This window comes from Phyllopteryx taeniolatus, chromosome 1, assembly GCF_024500385.1.
Source record: "Phyllopteryx taeniolatus isolate TA_2022b chromosome 1, UOR_Ptae_1.2, whole genome shotgun sequence".
NCBI lineage: Eukaryota > Metazoa > Chordata > Actinopteri > Syngnathiformes > Syngnathidae > Phyllopteryx > Phyllopteryx taeniolatus.
The window spans coordinates 36,198,239-36,218,645 of NC_084502.1; the positions used below are offsets into that span (position 1 = coordinate 36,198,239).

General features: G+C 42.6%; 2 protein-coding genes across 7 annotated transcripts in view; both read right to left on the bottom strand.

Annotated features, from left to right (window-relative positions):
* Positions 1-695: 695 nt before the first annotated feature.
* stk38a (serine/threonine kinase 38a) lies at positions 696-18,372 on the bottom strand. Of its 5 annotated transcripts, none has more exons than XM_061792448.1 (14): positions 18,224-18,372; positions 14,042-14,179; positions 13,378-13,429; positions 13,157-13,279; positions 11,394-11,477; positions 11,197-11,320; positions 10,954-11,108; positions 10,096-10,207; positions 9,632-9,693; positions 6,100-6,217; positions 5,872-5,995; positions 4,408-4,503; positions 3,721-3,815; positions 696-2,564 (listed from the first exon to the last, which is right to left on the bottom strand). In XM_061792448.1, exons 2-14 carry the CDS (start codon positions 14,170-14,172, stop codon positions 2,428-2,430), a joined length of 1,413 nt encoding a protein of 470 aa, XP_061648432.1. In that variant the 5' UTR covers positions 14,173-14,179; positions 18,224-18,372; the 3' UTR covers positions 696-2,427. The 5 variants fall into 5 exon arrangements, with proteins under 5 accessions (XP_061648432.1, XP_061648454.1, XP_061648443.1 ...); XM_061792470.1 differs by lacking the exon at positions 18,224-18,372 and adding an exon at positions 18,018-18,197; XM_061792459.1 differs by lacking the exon at positions 18,224-18,372 and adding an exon at positions 17,815-17,963.
* Positions 18,373-20,003: 1,631 nt separating this feature from the next.
* Positions 20,004-20,407, bottom strand: part of dennd2da (DENN/MADD domain containing 2Da) — a 37,771-nt gene continuing 37,367 nt past the window's right edge. For both annotated transcript variants that reach the window (XM_061792550.1, XM_061792559.1), the window contains one exon: positions 20,004-20,270. In XM_061792550.1, the coding sequence (XP_061648534.1) occupies positions 20,203-20,270 (68 nt within the window). In that variant the 3' untranslated portion in view covers positions 20,004-20,202. The remainder of the gene's footprint in view (positions 20,271-20,407) is intronic.

A 20,407-nucleotide genomic window follows, 5' to 3' on the forward strand; every position in this document is an offset into this window, starting at 1 on the left:
TGGATTTCTTTACTGTATTGACCATATAAAACTGGAATACATTGGCTCATTCAGTAGAGTGCAGACCTCTTCTATGGCCGAACTGTTAAAATGAAAACAAAAAATAAAAAAAAATAATTGTACATCTTCGGAGTCATAATTCTTTGTTCATGGAAGACGAACACAGGGCTACGGTGCCATTTTGATTTGGGTGGAGTGGGATTTGGGAGTATTTGCACCTTCCTTGTGTTTTTTGGACATACTTGGCAAATATAGATGATTCTGATTTAGCCAGATCTTCACCTAAATCTAATGGGTTCTTCCATGGTCCATGCACCACCCATCTATGAAATGGTGTGGAAATTGGAAAGTACTTAAGGATTTATTTTTCAAAATGTTTATTCCACAATGTGCAGACTGGGAGCCAGCCCTACTGTGATGCAACACTGCCACCTAGTAGTCATTAGACTGGCTCGGCAAGCAGAGGTGATTATTACTAACTGCAAATCAAATATTTGAACATCCTTGCACAACATGGTGAGTTTTATTTGGTGACATTCTAAACTAACCTATTTTGAGTTGTCTTGGCCTACGGTATAAAAAAAATATTGTGGGAACTTGTGACTTTAGTTCAATCAGTGTGTCCATCTTTCAGAATGTTGGGACCACTATCTCACAGGGAAAGTGGAGTTGATGCAGTTGAGGAGACGGCATGGTTAAGTGCAGAGTACTTCATTGTCAAATAGCAGAGAAAACAACAAAAATCAGCACAAAGTGGTTTAAATAATAATTATAATGTACATCGCACTTCGAGATGATTACAGAAGCAAACATACACACGCGCATCCTTTGTAACAACACATAGATCGTATCACGGCAACATGGACTCTATTGCTTTGAAGGCGACTGAGCACAATTACTCCAGTAACAGATCACTTCCTTAAAAAAAAAAAAAAAAAAAAAAAAAAAGTACCCTGCCAAAAGGAAAATGTCCACTGAAGGCTTTTCTAAAATAATGTGCTCATCATCTTTATCATATATTACAGGTAATAAACTTTCATACAATTAGAAATGGAAGCCAATTTGTCTTATAAAAACAGATTAAATGTTGGATGGCTGATGTAAAAAGGCAATATGATGATACAGTCATAAAACACTTTGCAATGCTACAAAGTGATGTGAGCAAGCTGTTGGGTTTGAAACGTGACAATATGATGTCATCGGAAACAATGCCACAGCTTTGGATAGCATCATTTGCATGTTTGACCAAACTTGACTTTTGGGAGCGCACATAAAACAATTGTATTTCCATTTGTAAAATCGATTAAATCATGGTTATTTTAAACAAAAGATCATCTTAAAAGCAAAGACAATTGTGGACGTCAATTCAATAACTTGGGTGTGATCAAATAGAATTACATTTCCTTCCAAAATAGTATTTTGTGCATTCAAACAATCAGCATTTGGAATTATTGGAGTAAATAAACAGAAGTGTTACACCTTAAGACTTACATTCATTTTAGAAGACAGCATACTGGAAATTGCGGCCATGGGAGCGGTCTAGCCTTCTAATTACAGCTCACGAGTGAAGATTGTGCATGTGGACTGGCCCCGGTTGAGAGCGTGTTTAAAAATAAAGCACATGGCGTGACTCCAGTTTCAACTAAATGCACAAAGGCCTCGCTTACGTCGACGAGAGCAAAGGAGCGTCAGATCGGTTGAGTTCGGACAAGAGACCTCGATGGATGTGCTCCCGTCAACCTTAAAGAGGATTTTTGTGTTAGCGTCCATGGGAATGTTTGTTATTTCACCATTAACTACTGCTTTTGTTCGTGGAGCCCCATCCCAGAAAGAAAACCAGTTGCCAAACGATGAGGCCAGACTAGAACATCACATAAGGTGCTCTGTAACATGTTAAATTCCCTCTTGTCATCATCAAGCAAGTCTTGTATAAAACGACCATTTTAAGTTACTACGCAGGGACATGAAGGAGAGAGGTTCTTGATGCAGTCTTTGGTTGGACACCATTCAGCGCTCGCAGCAAACATATTTGGACAAAATCCCTGAAGAGACCACTCGACGCCTGTCAAGTGTCTAATAAATGTGGAGCATAGAGAAAACAAAGAGGCCGCTGGTTGGAAAGAGGAAAAAGGTGCTGGCTTCGAAAGGGGGAATGTGATGTCGCTGGTATTTGAGTTCAAACCAAATATCCCCCCACCGCTTCGGCTGGCATAAAGGTCAAGAGAAGAGAATCCTTGGAGAGCAGGAAGGTGGCCCTGGTAGCATCAGAAAAAGTGACGATGGAGAGCAATGAAGGCAGCGATTTTTACCGTGCAAAGCGATCGACGGGAGCCCTTTTCCAAACAAATTCCTCATCTCCCCAGTGGGAGACATCAAGTTGTCCGTGCTGGGACAGGTGTTAGGACGAGGACTTGTTGCTGGGCTGCTTCATCTCTTGGTGGACTTCATGTAGGATGGGATAGCTCCTCGAGCGGTGAGGCCTTCGAAGCGTTTGTAGGTGTAGTTGATGAACACCCAGTCCTTATTCTTCAGGTCGGCGTCCGAGTGGTTGGAGACTTGAGTGGCTGGAGGAATACACATTTACGTCAGGTCAGCACGCAACATGTGGTGGTGGATATTTGTAAGAGATTATGACAACAAAACTCTTATTTAAGGAGACAAGCCATGGAAAAGTGACTTTTAGTTGTGTACAAATAGCTTGACTTATGAGTTTATTTTGCACCCTAATCACCCCGTGACAAGCCATCACAATAAATAATACACAAAGGTTTTATTTATTCAGACTTGGAACAGAAAGACAACTGGGTCCTCTTTCAAATAAACTCACAAGGTGAAGTCGAACAGAACCAAGCCTAGGCCTGTCACGATAACATTTTTTAGGATGATATATTTCCCCCAAAAACTATCACGACAATATCGTTGTTTTTTTATGCCTTGGCAATCATGAAAAATAAGGCCCGCCCTCAGGCTGCAGGACTGTGTGGTTGGTCCGCTGGAGACGAGCCCTTCACCTGGCAATCAAATACATTCGCTGTAGTCAAGTACTGGTTGAATAAAAGTGTGCCGCTGAGGTTTTGCTTAATAAACAGTTAACTTTCCTGTGTGTGTGTGTGTGTTAATTGGGGACGAATACACACAACTCGGAACGAGGCACTATACTAACCGCATTGAAAGACGCCAGGAGTAAATAGAGAGGGAAATCACAACTGTCGAGTTCTTTGCAGTTTGTGACCACGCACGACTGACCAACGGTGCAGCAGAACAACGGAGACGTGCCCTTCACTGACAATTCACGATATTGACGACGGGGATTTTCAAATGAAAAGTCGGTGCTTACAGCCTAATGTTATGGTTTAGTTTACGTATAAACTGTATTTGCTTCCATTGAGTTGCACGTCGTGTTTGCACTCTTTAATAGTAGAGTTATTCAGTTAGCCCTTGATAAATATGAAATTCTTTGATAAATTGTATTTTTTTATTATCGAACATTTATTCTTATTTGAAGTTTCATTTTGCACAGAAAACTTAACTTATTGTTTGTTGAAAAGCAGGGCAATACAAATACAGACACTTTCCCCAACATGAGGAATAATCGTGATAATCACGATTACAATATTGATCAAAATAATCGTGATTATCATTTTGGCCCTAATTGTGCAGCCCTAGTGAAAGCCCTAGTGGCTTGTTTCAAATGGACTAAATGTGTGATTGCAATCATACCTGTTGGTGTGAGGATATCGGAATCGGGGAATTCATCAAAGTTTGAGGTGTCGTCGATGCTTTTAATCTCAATGGGGATGGCGGCCGGCCTTTCTCTGCAGATCCAAGCAGGTTGTCATGTTAACTCATTTTGCGTGATCTCATCACTCCTTCAGTGTGTAATTTACAACTACTCGGTATGTATCAACCTACTCCAGGAGTACGACTCTTACATGAGACACAAAGTACGATAGCGTTGTGCGTCTTTGCTCGTTCCTGTGTGGCGTCTTTTTCTCCAAACGTGGTCTTTAAATAGCAGGGACATGCTTTCCACCCGCTGGGTGTGCAAGTCATAAAAGAAGGTGTGGTCACCCGCATTCCCGCCACATTCTGATCTCGACTAAGACGAAAATCACTCACTTGTTTTGATACACTCACTCATGATTTGATCGTGCATCTGGTCAGATTAAAAAGCCACACAGATGTAAAGTAGATTAACCTAGGAACAAACTTTAGCTGTATGTGTTAATAATTTACAGTGAGGATTATTGCTATGCTGCATTAAATAAAACTGGGGATATTGGAAAGTTCAAAACCCTTCTTGTGTTAACCAACCAAACAGCTGATCTTTTCTTCGCATTTGTAGTTTGTGCTTATAATACATTTATGTGCACACTGTTGCTCAAATATGGAATGAACAGTCGCAACCTGATATGGTCGTAGTCCACGCCCTCAAAGAACGGATTAGTCTTGATTTCTTCCACACCAGCAGCACCGGTCCTGTGCTCCTCTTCACAGCAGAACCTGCACCCAAAAAAAAGCCTTAAGGCTTCTTTATGCTCGCGCTGACGTCACTGCGGCTGTCCCGCGCGTAGTTTGCCTTTATATTCGAGCGCAACCCAGGTGCGCTGTTCTGAAAATGTACTGCAGTTCACCTCCAAGTCGGGGGTGTCGCTACGGCTGGTATTGGCTAGGACACCACAGCGTGGAGTTTCCTCGGCATTTTATTGGCCATTTCCGGTAGCCGTTTTTACTTTCCTTTCAGTAACAAGGAACAAAGCAACAAGAATGGCGACCGTGGAACTGTGTCTGCTAGAATAAATGGACCTAGATGACCGGGTGATACGTTTAATTATGCTGCAAAAATCGATCCGAGAAGGCGGCGGCGTAGATGGTATATAGAACCAAGGGGCACGCTGAGTACGTCATCACAGCCTGTGACTAAAACGGACCAATCACGAGAGATGATCTCCGCAGCGTTCGACGCGCAGCAACAATTTTTGCCGTGCGTGTGTCAAGGTACGCAGAGGGGCCGCGCGGGCCAATTCGTCGGTCAGGTGATGCAATGCGGGCGTTGTCGGCCGCACACCCGCAGGAGTATAAATAGGCCTTTAGTTATACTGTTTGTACAATATTTTTGTGTTATCCATTGCTCTCGCTCTCTCTCAATATACGTTACGTCGGTGTTAGTGGGATGGCCGCGTTCATCTGGCTTAAATCCAAAATGTTCCTACATCATCGCGGTGGCGTTCGGCTTTGGAACTCATTCCATTCATGCTGCTCAACTTTCTGGAACTGTCCAGCTACCGGCTCGCCATTAGAAAACTGCATTAAAAGCATGCGCGCACATAGGTACACGCCCACGCGCACATACACAGGCAAGCACACGGCCAATCAGAGGGAGGGGGAGGGTCCTGCCAATCAGAGGGAGGGGGACGGTCCCGCCCTTCACGATCACTGATTGGTTTAGAGACCACAATGGGTTTCAGGTGTCTGCGTTCACGGAAATGTTATTTTCTTCCTCAAATGGCTGGGCGTACAGGTAGACCCTCTTTTTTTTTTTTTTTTTTGAGCCACACCATTCAGAAATTAGTGCACATACAGTATGCAACCAAATTAGCCGCACTCTAGAGTCCTGTATTGTCAAAAAAAAAATAATCATACACCGTATTCGCAGCACCACACCGCAATACTAAACCATAGCATTCCATCCTCAGGCGCGAACTGATTTTACTTTATGCGTCCCTACTCATTTTTGTGTGCATCAGATGCGGGACACACATCAAACGAGACCCCAGAATAACAAATGGCACCAAGCATCTCCGAGCCCCACTAGCTGCCGCATGCAGCATGCCTACGGCCAAAGTGACGACATAAGCCGGGCGCTCCTACCTGAGGATGAGATCTTTGGCCTTTTCTGAAATTGGCACTTCTGGTGGAAAAGTGAGCGTCTCCCGCCAGTTCATCACTTTCCTGTATGTCTCCTGAGGTGTCTCCGAGCAGAATGGCGGATAACCTGAAGAAAGCGAAGAACCCACACACAACATGCACCACTGCTACCTTATCTGGCCTGGTCTCCAACTTGACAACAGAGGGTCAGGTGATGGTGGTGGCTGTTACCTATTAGCATCTCATACATGATGACACCTAGACTCCACCAATCACAAAGCTTGTTGTATCCGTTCTGCATAAAAACCTCAGGAGCGATGTAGTCTGGTGTTCCCACGGTGGAGAAGGCCTGAAATAGGAGAGCTTGGGTGAGTAACAAAATAATGACATGAGCTGGAGTTGAATTTCTTTCTGAAATTTACATTATGAATTACCGTAATTTCCCGTGTATAATGCGCACCCATGTATAATATGCACCCCCAAAGTTGACCTCAAAAGTCTGGATAACCCTTCTATGTATAATGCATTTTTAAAATGCATGATTTTGCTTCTACCCATCTGATCAAAACATTATCTGTATTTTGTTCGTTTTTTCAAAGAATTATTCTGAAGCGCTTATTTTGAACACGTAATAGTTTCTTTTTATTTACTTGCTATTTCAAAATTCACAAAACACAGTATTTCACAAACTCTGCCAGTGTATGTAAACTTATGAGCACAACTGTACATATATGCAGTCATACGTACCCGTCATATTGGAATGAAAGTGTAGGCTACACCTTTTTCGTAACCTCTAGGTGGCGGAGGGATATTAGAATGAAAGTGTACACCTTTCATAACCTCTAGGTGGCGGTAGCATATTGGAATGAAAGTGTACAGCTTTTTCATAAACTCTAGATGGCAGCATACATTTATAAAATGTGAAGGTTTTTTTCCATTTTACCTTATACTCATGTATAATGCGCATTATTGCCTTTTTGTGAAAAAAAATGTGAATTATACACGAGAAATTACAGTAGGTGCTGTATAACTCCAACATCCATAATTGATGAAGATGACATCCAAGTGTTGGCCATATGACAAAGAAGGCAGTAATCGATTCCTTTATGTCTGCTTTCTTTTTTTTTTTTTTTAATGCCCAATGACAGCTTGTATACATGAGTGACACAATAAAGAAACACTTAAATGTCCTTATGATTCAAGGTGGTCAGTACTTGTAGTTTGGTTACAGTGGAACATTCATGTTCCATCAGCTTAAGTTGTGACTGCTTAATATCACATTGTAAATTGTGTTACGATGCCTCATGGTGACATCCTTGTACTTGCTCATTTGAATATTACTTGAGTCCACTTGACACTAAAGTTTGACTTGGTCATGAACGCGCAAAGCTTTGAGATGGGCCAATATAATTAGCCTTATTTCCGTAAAGGAGACATGATGGTTTAATGTTTGTATCCCAAGATACTTGAACTCCTCCACTTGGGGCAGGATCTCATCCCCGACCTGGAGAGGGCACGCCACCCTTTTCCGACTGAGGACCATGGTCTCAGATTTGGAGGTGCTGATTCTCATCCCAGCTGCTTCACACTTGGCAGCGAACTGCTCCAGTGAGAGTTGGAGATCACGGCTTGATGAAGCCAACAGAACCAGATCATCTGCAAAAAGCAGAGATGCAATACTGAGGTCACCAAACCGGACCCCCTCTACGCCTCGGCTGCGCCTAGAAATTCGGTCCATAAAAGTTATGAACAGAATCGGCGACAAAGGGCAGCCTTGGCGGAACCCAACCCTCACTGGAAACAAGTCCGACTTGCTGCCGGATATGCGGACCAATCTCTGATTCCGGTCGTACAGGGACGAAACAGCCTGTATCAGGGGGTTCGGTACCCCATACTCCCAAAGCACCCCCGAGGGACACGGTCGAACGCCTTCTCCAAGTCCACAAAACACATGTAGACTGCTTGAGTGAACTCCCATGCACCCTCGAGGACCCTGCTGAGGGTGTAGAGCTGGTCCACTGTTCCACGGACTGGACGAAAACCACACTGCTCCTCCTGAATCCGAGATTTGACTTCCCGACAGACCCTCTTCTCCAGCACCCCTGAATAGACCTTACCAGGCAGGATGAGGAGTGTGATCCCCATGTAGTTGGAACACACCCTCTGGTCCCCCTTCTTAAAAAGGGGGACCAACACCCCAGTCTGCCTATCCAGATGCACTGTCCCTGATGTCCACGCGATGCAGAGGCGTGTCAACCAGGACAGCCCCACAACATCCAGAGCCTTCAGGAACTCCGGGCGAATCTCATCCACCCCCGGGGCCTTGTCACCGAGGAGCTTTTTAACCACCTAGGTGACCTCAACCCCAGAGATATGAGAGCCCGCCTCAGAGAACCCAGACTCTGCTTCCTAATGGGAAGGCGTGTTGGGGGAATTGAGGAGGTCGTCAAAGTATTCTCCCCACCGACTCACAATGTCCCGAGTCGAGGTCAGCAACGCCCCATCACCGCTATACAGTGTTGATGGTGCACTGCTTCCCCCTCCTGAGACGCCGGATGTGGGCCAGAATTTCCTCAATTTACCGGTCAATCTACGTTCCTACCCTCAACTATGGTCACGAGCTGTGGGTCGTGACAGAAAGAACAAGATCCCGGATACAAGCGGCCGAAATGAGTTTCCTCCGCAAGGTGTCCGGGCTCTGCCTTAGAGTTTGAGTGAAAAGCTCTGTCATCCGGGAGGATCTTAAGACTAGATGGCCAGATGAGGTGGCTGGGGCATCTGATTCGGTTGCCTCCCAGGTGAGGTGTTCCAGGCACGTGCCACCAGGAGGAGACCCCAGGGACGACCCAGGACACGCTGGAGAGACTACGTCTTTCGGCTGGCCTGGGAATGCCTCGGGATCCCCCTGAAAGAGCTGGATGAAGTGGCTGGGGAGAGGGAAGTCTGGTCATCCCTGCTAAAGCTACTGCCCCTGCGACCGGACCTCGGATAAGCGGTAGAAAATGGATGGATGGATGTTTGCATCCAAATAGTTGAGTGTCTGGAGTGCCTGAAATGCTGACTCCACACGTGATAAAAATTCTATGGGTGTTCTCTTTAGGTGTGCGTGTGTGTGTGTGTGTGTGTGTGGTTAAATTGGCCAGTGGTGGCCTAACCCCCATGTAAGCAGATCTGCATTAAGTTTTCTCTGGTTCACGGACTAGTAGCGCTTATGTGATTGCTTGGTAAAGTTATTAGCGGGGTGGCGGGGTGCTTTTGTTTGTGTTAGCGATATGTCCATGTGCTACAAAAATGCTTTCATTGTTATGGTACTTACTTGTTTTGCACACTCTGGGCTCTGCTTCCACTAGTAGAAGCCAGAACACACACATTCTCGCCCGGCCACATCCAGCCCACTGGTTGTCATTCAAAAAAAGCTAGACTATGCAATTTGCCCAGCAGTATACGGGAGGGGACGCATGAGAGGCCCGGCACCTAAACCGGCTTGAGTTTGGCAAAGCAGGAACAATGCTGGAGAAAATCTAATTCATTCTTGATCATTGGGTTAATTTGACAAAATCATGTCATAGATACAGTATGTTATTAAGACACCTAAGAATTGTTTACAAATTTTGGAGGAGGAAAAAAAAAAAAAAAAAGCATAATGTCTCCTTTAAGACCAACAGGCAGCTGCTCTGCCATTTACATTCATTTTATGTATACAAAATAGAAAGTGATTATTGTGTGGTGTGCATGCAGAGTAACTGCGCTTTCTTGTTCGTACCAACTGCCTCCTGTTTCTCTTCCAGGTCTCTGCTTTTCTCTTGGAGTTCATGTTCTGGAAGGCTGTGAGGGGACAATCTGTTAGTATTACAATGCTTTTACACTGGAAAAAAACCCCAAAACAAAACAGGAACTACAGCAGCCTTCCAAATAGACTATGTTCAAACCCTGAGTAGAAACATTATGTAAGATGGATATAAAACAGTTTTTATGATACTGTATAAAGGTTGTTCAACAAAACCATTTGGATTAACTTTTGAATGACTCTGATGCCGTGAGTAAAAAATTGTCATAAAATTGAAGAGTCACAATATTTGGATTTGAGGTCTCGAACTGCTTCAAATACTGTACACATAATTTCAACCGGATTCTAATAAAATTGTCCTGCACAGAAAAATTATGTAATTCCTAATATATACACATGTATTATGTAATTTACATTGTAAAAGGAAGAGGTTGCCTGACTTTGTTTACTGAGGTCACTGGGCAGGCTATGGTTCAGGTTCTTGTAGAATTCTGTCCGATGTGCTCTCTTCAGTCCCGTGCACAGTCCAAAGTCAGACAGCTTCACATGACCCTGAAACGTCAACACATGGAGCCTTCGTTAGCACTTCAGAAACGTTCATGTTTTCATGTTAGGTCTGGACGATTCAATTAATTTGACTTAGTTGCAAATTTTTAAGTGATTAAGTGGCGGCTTCCGTAGCTCAAAACGCTACCTTGTTGATGTGCACTGCTTGCACTAACAACATGGCTGCAAACAGAGAGGAGGTACTGTATAAAATCACATTCATTGCTGAAGGGGGTGTGGCGTTACTTTTCAACAAGACAATCTGCCAAGCCACAGAGTTCATTTTAAATTCAATGTTAATTTATGAAAAATTGTGTTGACATTCACGTTTTGACAAAAGTTGTTTTTCTCCCCTACAAGAGAAAGCCATTTTCTTCACTCTATAATTTCTGTGGAAGTTGATGCTGGGGACAAAACTTTCTAGGAAAAAAATGGCTTCAACGCTTTTTTGATATCAGCAGAAATAAAGCAAATTCCAGAAGGGGGGGGGGGGGGGGGGAGAGAAATCAAACTTATTTTTAATAATGTCATAAATTGTCATTACGTCTTCTATAAGCAAACATCTTTTGCGGTTTTATTTTAAGGCCATATCGCCCACGCACTATTGAGCTCATGTAACTAAATTACTATTTTCTTTTCTTTTTTTAAATTTATTAATTTAAACTTCCAACACCGTAGTAGGTAGCAACAATCTCTATTCCACATGTGTGCTTAAAAGGGCAATTGACAGACTAAAATGCTTCCTAACTCACCCGGGAGTCCAGCAGTAGGTTGTCTGGCTTGATGTCTCTGTGGATGAACCCCAGCTGATGAATGGAATCGATGGCCAGCACTGTCTCTGCGATGTAGAACTGAGTGGCCTCTTCCGTCAGCGTGTCCTTCTTCATCAGGAGGGTCATCATGTCTCCTATAAGGGTGACAAGCAAATGCATACTTACTGTCTTCACTTTCATTTATGATTTTTGGTTCTGTAAACTTGGCGGCAACGCTCGTACCTCCAGGTAGGAACTCCATGATGAGGTAGAGGTTCATCTTATCCTGGAAGCTGTAGAACATCTTGACCACCCACAGGCTGTCTGCCTCCACCAGGATGTCCCGCTCAGCACGTATGTGACCCACCTTACGCAATCAAACCGACCATTAAAAGGAATGACACCAGATAAGGAGCAGTGTTGCCTCACCTTAACCTCACCTGTTCTTTCTCCAGCATGTCAGCTTTGCGAAGGATCTTCATGGCGTAGACGTGCCCAGTGTCCTTCTTCTGCACCAGACGCACCTGCAAGAAAGCGAGACAAAACACTGCTGATACGAGCCACATGAACGCTTTAGCTGATTTTATGTGGCCTCAGTGACTTTGACCATGACGTACTTGCAGATGTCACTAACAATCTGTTTTCTTTGTCAATGTTTTTCCAACTAGAGAAGGCTGAGGACACACTGACCACTATATAGTGGGTACGGAAAGTTTTCAGACCCCCTTAAATTTTTCACTCTTTGTTATATTGCAGCCATTTGTTGAAATCATTTAAGTTATTTTTTTTCCTCATTACTGTACACACAGCACCCATATTGACAGAAGAAAAACATAATTGCTGGTTTATTAGAAATGAAAAACTGAAATATCCCACAGCCGTAAGTATTCAGACCCTTTGCTGTGACACTCATATTTAACTTGGGTGCTGTCCAGTTCTTCTGATCATCCTTAAAATGGTTCTACACCTTCATTGGAGTCCAGCTGTGTTTGACTTGATTAGGAAAGCCACACACCTGTCTATATAAGACCTAACAGCTCACAGTGCATGTCAGAGCAAATGAGAATCATGAGGTCAAAGGAACTGCCTGAAGAGCTCAGAGACAGAATTGTGGCAAGGCACAGATCTGGCCAAGGTTACAAAAAATGTCTGTTGCACTTAAGGTTCCTAAGAGCACAGTGGCGTCCATAATCCTGAAACGGAAGACGTTTGTGACGATCAGAACCCTTCCTAGAGATGGCCGTCCGGGCAAACTGAGCAATTGGGGGAGAACAGCCTTGTTGAGAGAGGTAAAGAAGAACCCAAAGATCACTGTGGCTGAGCTCCAGAGATGCAGTCGGGAGATGGGAGAAAGTTCTAGAAAGTCAAACATCACTGCAGCCCTCCACCAGTCGGGGCTTTATGGCAGAGTGGCCCGACGGAAGCCTCTCCTCAGTGCAAGACACATGAAAGCCCGCATGGAGTTTGCTAAAAAAAACACCTGAAGGAATCCAAGGTGGTGAGAAATAAGATTCTCTGGTCTGATGAGACCAAGACAGAAATTGTTGGCCTAAATTCTAAATGGCATGTGTGGAGAAAACCAGACAGTGCTCATCACCTGCACAATACAGTCCCAACAGTGAAGCATGGTGGTGGCAGCATCATGCTGTGGTGTGTTTTTCAGCTGCAGGGACAGGGAGACTGGTTGCAGATGAATGAAAGATGAATGCGGCCAAGTACGGGGATATCCGAGATGAAAACCTTCTCCAGAGTGCTCAGAACCTCTGACAAGGCCGAAGGTTCACTTTCAAAAAAGACAATGACCCTAAGCACACAGCTAAAATACCCAAGGAGTGGCTTCAGAACATCTCCGTGACTGTTTTGAATGGCCCAGCCAGAGCCCTGACTTAAGCCCAATTGAGCATCTCTGGAAAGACCTGAAAATGGCTGCCCACCAACGTTCACCATCCAACCTGACAGAATTGGAGAGGCTCTATAAGGAGGAATGGCAGATGTTCCCCAAATCCAGGTGTGAAAAACTTAATCTGCAAAAATGTCAACATTACATTAATGTGGGGGGGAAAGGACTTAAATGATTTTAGCAAATGGCTGCAATATAAATAAAGAGTGAAACATTTAAGGGCGTCTGAATACTTTCCGTACCAACTGTATGTAGTTCTACAATGGCATCCAGGATTCAGTATTCGTGAATTAGTGGTTTTACCTCTCCAAAGGCTCCACGGCCGATCACCTTGAGGGACTCAAAGTCTTCCAGACCGAGTCGGGTACGCTTTAGACGAAGAAAGTCGGACTCTTTCCTTGCATGCTCCGTACGCCGGCGACTTTTCTGTAAACACAACATTGTTGCCATTAGAGACATACAGCACAACACCAGACAATAACAGTCTTTTTAATTATATTACTTCAAATCATGTTATCACTCACTTCTTCATCAGCCAAGCCTTCTTGATCCATCACCTTCTCCAGTTTCTTTTGCCTGGGACAACAATTTTACAGTTTACTACTGTTTTGCTGCAGCGACAGTCAATTCTACCAGATACAATATTTGACACTGAATGATACAATGGTGAGGAATTTAATTGTAGGGACAAGAAACTGTATACAAGCATCTCCTCTTAATCTGGAGAGAAATATGTCACTCAACCCGCCGCCCCCCACCTTACCTTTTGTGTCACAGATTTGAAGAAGAATGCATTAAGTCTCTAACCATTAAAATTGGAATTTCTTTGAACAGAATCATACAAACTGTTGCATGAGACGAACAACTTTTTTTTACATTAACTGACATGAAACAGACTTCATGTCTCAGAAAAAAGATTGCCAAGAGGCTCAGCAAGTGTTTTTTTTCCTCTAACACTTAATCACTAGTCTAAGGCTTTTATTTTAAGACCACTCGTCACACTCACTTTTATTCTATCTAAAAGGTTCCCCCACACTTGAGCTCTGTCATGAGTTTATACTTTTACCTGCCTGACCATGAGAGGCAGAGTACAGTTATCTTGGAATTGGATGTTTATATCAGCCCAAACTATTCTGGGATACTGAGTCCAAGCAGTACAAAGAGGCAGTTTAACTTGGTCACTTTTACCTCATCTCTCTTTCCTCGTGCTGGGCAATGAGGTTACTATAGAAGTTCTCGAGGGTCACCTTGGCCATAGTGACACGTTCCTTGGTGTGGTTACTCATGGAGGAGCATGAGCTCTGGCCCGTCATTGCCATGCTTTACCTGAAACAAGACATGCACACATAAACAAGGTGAGGTGGATTTGCATCCCCTGTCACGAATGATGGAGCCCAAAACTAGAGCAGTTCTTACCGCATTGAGTCTGAGAAAACACAAGACTATGATATCATACGAAGATTGATGCATAAAAAGAGGAAGGAAAGCAAGTGGCATTGAGACAGCACAGTTATGAAGAAACAAGAAGGAAATGTAAAAGAACAAGGTGGAGTCACTCTGTGTACATACAGTCCCCTCCAAAAGTATTGGAACGGCAAGGTCAATTCTTTTGTTTTTGTTGTATACTGAAGACATTTGGGCTTCAGATCAAAAGATGAATGAGACAAAAGTTCAGAATGCCAGCTTTCATTTCATAGTCTTTACATCTAGATGTGTTAAACAACTCAAGACGTTTGTTTGAAGCCACCCACTTTTCAAATAAGTAAAAATATTGGAACAGACAAATTAACTTAAAGTGAATAAGATTTAATTCTTGGTGGCATAACCCTTACTAGCAATAACGTCATCAAGCCTGCGACCTATTGACTTCACCACACTGTTGCATTCTTCATTGGAACTCTTTTCCAGGCCTTTACTGCAGTCTCTTTCAGTTCCTGTTTGTTTCTGGGAGTTTCTCCCTTCAATCTCCTCTTCAGGAGCTAAAATGCATGCTCTATTTGGTTAAGAGCCGGTGATTGACTTGGCCAGTCTAAGACCTTCCACTTTTTCCCCCCGTGATGAAGTCCTTTGTTGTGTTGGCAATGTGTTTTTGGGTCAGTGTCCTGTTGCATGATGAAGCTTGTCCTGATTAGTTTGGATGCATGTTTCTGTAAATTGCCAGACAAAATTGTTATGTAGACCAGAATTCATCCTGCTGCTGCCATCATGAGTTACATCATCAATAAACACTAGCGAGCCCATTCCTGAAGCAGCCATGCAAGCCCAAGCCATGACAATACCTCCACCATGCTTCACAGATTAGCTTGTGTTTTGGATCATAAGCAGATCCTTTCTTTCTCCATACTTAGGACTTTCCATCACTTTGGTAGAGGTTAATCTTTGTTTCATCAGTCCATAAAATTTTGTTCCAAAACTTTTGTGGCTATACTTCTTTGCAAAATCCAATCTTCCAATTCTTTTTGCTGATGACTGGTTTGCATCTTGTGGTATGGTCTGGATATTTCTTCTCTCAAAGTCTTCTTTGACAGCGGATTGTAATACCTTCACCCCTGCTCTGTCGAGGTTGGCAGTGATGTCACTGACTGTCGTCTTTGGGTGTTTCTTCACAGTTCTTACAATGTTTCTGTCATCAACAGATGTTGATAGCCTTGGCCGACCTGTTCAATGTCTGTTGCTCAGTACACCAGTTGTTTCTTTTTCAGGACATTCCAAATTGTTGTATTGGCTGTTCCCAGTGTTTGTGCAATACCTCTGATCGATTTTCCCTCTTCTCTCAGCTTCAAAATGGTTTGCTTTTCTCCCATAGACATCTCACTGGTCTTCACAGGTGAAACCTAAAGCCAAAAACAAGCACTATCTAATGTTTAAGCAATCAATCTAAAAGGCAACACCTGAGAAACTAGAAACACCCATTAGTCACCTTTTTTTTTTTTTTTTATAAACCTGTCCTGTTCATCTGAATGGCCTTGCAGAATGGTGGCTCGGTATGCCTTTTGTGCTGAACAGTTTTGCTGTGCAACAGGGGAGTTTAAAATACTCCTGCTTATTTTTTATTTTTTAAATTATTCTGGTGTTTATTGAAAATGCAATTGGACAGAATAGAGTTTAAGGGGACAGACAGAGGGACAGAGTCAAATTGTGTTCTTATTTGTGGATGGGGGGGGGGGGGGGGGGGGGGGGACACCCGGTGAGGACATGCAATAGTTCTAACCAAGAGAACTAGATGAGAGAGGACAGAAAAGGGCAAGACAGGACAGGATGTGTGAAATGAGCAAGGCAGTGTTGCTGACGAGTGCTGTGGTGGGATTTTTTTTTTTTAGTGTCTAAACACCTGTAAGAACCTGTGAGTTGATATGTTAGTATAACCTGTGTTTTCATTTGTGATCCCAGCACAAGCAATTAAAGCCTATAGCGTGTCTATCGAACTTATTAGTGAATGAACACCATATCACGTGCATGTTAGTCGACTGGTGTACGGAGTTGCTTAGGGGGCACAATGACGAAGGGTGGGCCCGGCCCGCTCCGCCCACAAGGGGGGGGCCAAACCAGCGGGCCTGTCCAGCAGGGGATCCAACCAGGGGGACGCCACCCAGCCCCCAGGCCGGCCCAACCGAAGCATGCCGACGAGTCCCAAAGGTCACATGTTCCAATACTCACTTGAAAAGTGGGTGGGTTCAATTAAAGGTGCTCTGTTGTGAGTTGTTTAACACATCTAGATCTAAATACCATGAAATAAAAGCTGGAATTCTGAACATTTGTCTCATATTCATCTTTTGATCTGAAACCCAAAATGTCTTCAGGATACAACAAAAACAAAGGAATTGACATTGCCGTTCCAATACCTTTGGAGAGGACTGTGATTTTAGGTCACAATATGTTTATGAAAGGTACAGAAGTACACATAGAACAGCCTTCAGTTATGTGATCAAATTTGATTCTTTTTACTCTCTCTCTCAATACAGTCAATGTACATTTTGAGGTAATTAAATCAGCGCTACTGTTGAGTGATTGTACACAAGAGAATTAAATAGCTGGGTGTGTCCTGAATCTCCTCAACAGGATTAATAAAGTATCCATCCATCATCAAATGTGTCAAAGAATTTTCACAAACAAGTCACGGACAGGTGAGGCTAGATGAAATCCAGATATTTTCAGTAAACATGTATGTTATGTGAGAATAGAACATTTTGTTCTTGCGTGGCGTAATATTACTTGCTCTGTCCAAATAGTTGACCAACACTATGTGCAAAATGACACTTTTGTTACAGGTTTATCCATCTTCTATAAGGCTCATTCTATTCTGGGTCACGGGGAGCTGAAGCCTTTCCAGGGTGATTATGGGCAAGAGGCAGGGTACACCCTGGGATGTTCCCCAGTCAATTACAGGGTACATGTAGAAAAACAACCGCACACATATATGGGTAGTTTAGATTATTCAAATAACGTATCATGCATGTTTTTGGAATGTTAGAGGAAGCCCGGTAGTGTTTGCTAGTCATATCGACAGCATCAAAACAGTAACGAATGTTAACTGTCACACCAGACTTATAAAAAAAGACCCAAATGCGAATGGATTTTGACATTCAGTTTGTCCCGAAGTCGACTCACATTCGCTTTACAATTAAACCCGTAGTCCAACTCTTATATATCTGGAAACATTTTCAGACATTAGAAAATAGTTTAGATCGAAAAAATATCACGCATTTAAGTTAGTGCCACGTAAAAACGAGATGTGCACGGCATGACATTAGATTTGGATGGAGTCACCGCATGACTAACTCAACTCGCCCAAAATAAAGAGCAGTACGTCGACACGTTAGCGTCACCTCGGAGGCTGTAGTTGGTGGAAAAGAGAAACGTACATATCACGAAAGCACATGATTTAACTTCTTAGCAATTGTAAATTTTAAGCGACTCGGTGCCTGTCTTTGAAGCAACCATTTCGGAGATAAAACTGTTACCTGCTAGCCTTAGCTGCTTAGCTTCTGAAGTTCCAAACTGTGTCAAGTTTGGGAGACAGGACAGTCCATGAAATACAGTAAGCGGTTTTACTGCTCGCTCAGCGACGGCGCAATTGCTTAAAAGTTTCGAAAAATCTTAACATATCCGCCCCCCCCCCCCAAAAAAAATATAAAAAAATTTAAAAAATAAAATAAAAACCCACCTTGATGGCAGTTAGTTAGCTGACCCTCGTTAGCCGCTTATTTGCTAAAGTAGATCGAGAGGTCTGGTGTTACAGAGAGACTTTTAAAACAAACTAGCTTAGCAGGGCGAGACGGAGTGAGCAATAGAATTCGGACATAGCAGCCAAATACCAAGTTATTTGCCTTTGATCGAAAGTTGAAAGGTTGTTCTTTGATCGTCTATTACCTTTATGGAAGGTGTTGTGGTTGTCGCTTCTTCCTCTACTGAACAGCGCCCAATGGCTCATCAACTGTGTGGAGGCAGTGGGACACCTAGTGGTCAAAACGCGAAGCCACTCTGTAGCCTTAAAAATGCCATTCCACCGGTGGGGTTACGATATCTGTTCAAGGACGCAAAAATGACGCTTTCAACGCAAATTTAAATGATCTATTTTTCTGGTTTGTGATTCTGACCAACATGACTACAGTTGCGTTAACAACCTTCCGTTGTATATAGTTTACTTAAATGTGATGTGTAATAAATTTTCATTGAATCCTTATTTGAGTACAGTTGTATTTTCCTATAGTTAAGCGCTATATTAATGTTCAAACTGAGCTGTGAATAATGTTACAATGGCTTCCAATATTATTTTTTCAGAATCATTGGTCATTATTGTGGTACTTGGAGAGGCCAGTATTTTTAAGGTGCTAGGCCTACTTGATGTAAAAAGTTTGAGAACCAGTTTTATCTGATTTGGTGTTTTGGTATGTAATACAATCATCACTTTGCCATGCTATCCTCTATTGAGCAAGTCGTTTTGAATGATCACCATCTTTGGATTGTACCTTTTGTATATACTCTTTAGATTGACTTATTTTACTTACCCTTACAGCATATTGGTCGTTCCAGAATTGGAGGGCATTTTCTGCACCACCCCCCCCCCCCCCCCCCCCCCCCCATTACATTTTAAATAATCCATGCAAATAATACAGAAACGTATACTTTGTGTAAATTCTAGCAGTCCTGAGACAAAATATTAATAACAATAATAATTAAAAAAAATCAATTAACTGGAGCTGTTGGCTCTTGTCCCTCTCCCTTGATGATCAATTTTACAATATCAATAACAGGTGCAATATGTTTCAAATCAAACATTGTTTACCAAAGACATACAGTATTTTGTAGAGTAGTAATTATGATTTGAAGTTGTCTCTCAGCATACACACAACAAAACATTTTCAGCAATCAAGGAGAAGAGGAAAAAAAAGTGAGCTACATAACTCAGCAGAAATGACATCTTCAAGCTACAGCACTGAAGAGTTTCAATGCCTGAAGCCATTATGCACGCAAGGATTTTATACCTGGATTACAGAGAATGCTGTTGTACTTATTTTTCCCCACCTGCCAAATGAGGTGCCTAAAAAACTACATATTCCGTCTTGTGCGCGCACAAATAAACTGTTGAATAAACGGTTGGGCGATGTGTGTCAGAATGCATCTGAGAGTCCCAGATTCAACTCCCCATGACCTGCATAGAGGCTCAGGTGGCTGGAGTGAAAGCGCATCAAGCATCACTAGTGTGTCTTGTGCAACAGTGCACCATTGACAGCATTTTAAGCCACATCCTGTGCACGTGGTATTTGTTATTCCGACGTGTGGTTGTGTGGCTGCAAGCAACACTGCTCTTGCTTCTCACGTTTGATGCTTTCAATAGTCTTTGTTCGTGGTTGTTCTCACCCTTGTGTTTTTGCACTGTTTTATTTAGCCTTACAGACTGAGCCCCTGCCTTCCTCTTGGCATCATCTAGATGGGGTAGTGTGATGAACCTTCATTATCACTAGGATGTAACAGCTAACTTTAAACATTAAATCTGCTGTAGGCTGGTGGTCATCTGAAATGTCAAACCATAAAGTCCCAATTCTGGTTCTGGAGAAAAAATATTCGTCAACAAAGTGAACAAAAAAATAAAAGTAATGCCCAAAAATGACCCATTCTTAATTTCTTTCTATGAGACTACGCAGGTGGATTTAAAAAAAACAAAACTAGTCTTTATTTGATTGAAATTATTTCCAGCTCACCAGCAATAGACTGTAAACCAGTGTTTTGACTAAGTAGCAGCAATATAGTATGTCACTTTGCAGATAAGTATTTAACAGAAAATGACAAATAAAAACAGTGCAACATTCATTATCTACGTACTCAATTATATACAGTCTATGTGAGAACTAGTGTTTCTTGGTCTTTTCCTTTTTCTTCTTATCCTGGTATTCCACAATCTTTTTGTGAAATATTCCTACAGGGAAAAACAACAGAAACTTAAATCAATACACAGAACCAGTAAATATAAAGTACATTGAATGAATTTGAATGGTAACAACCCAAGCTTCTTGAATCATCAATGAACATATACAATATGTTATTGAAATCAAG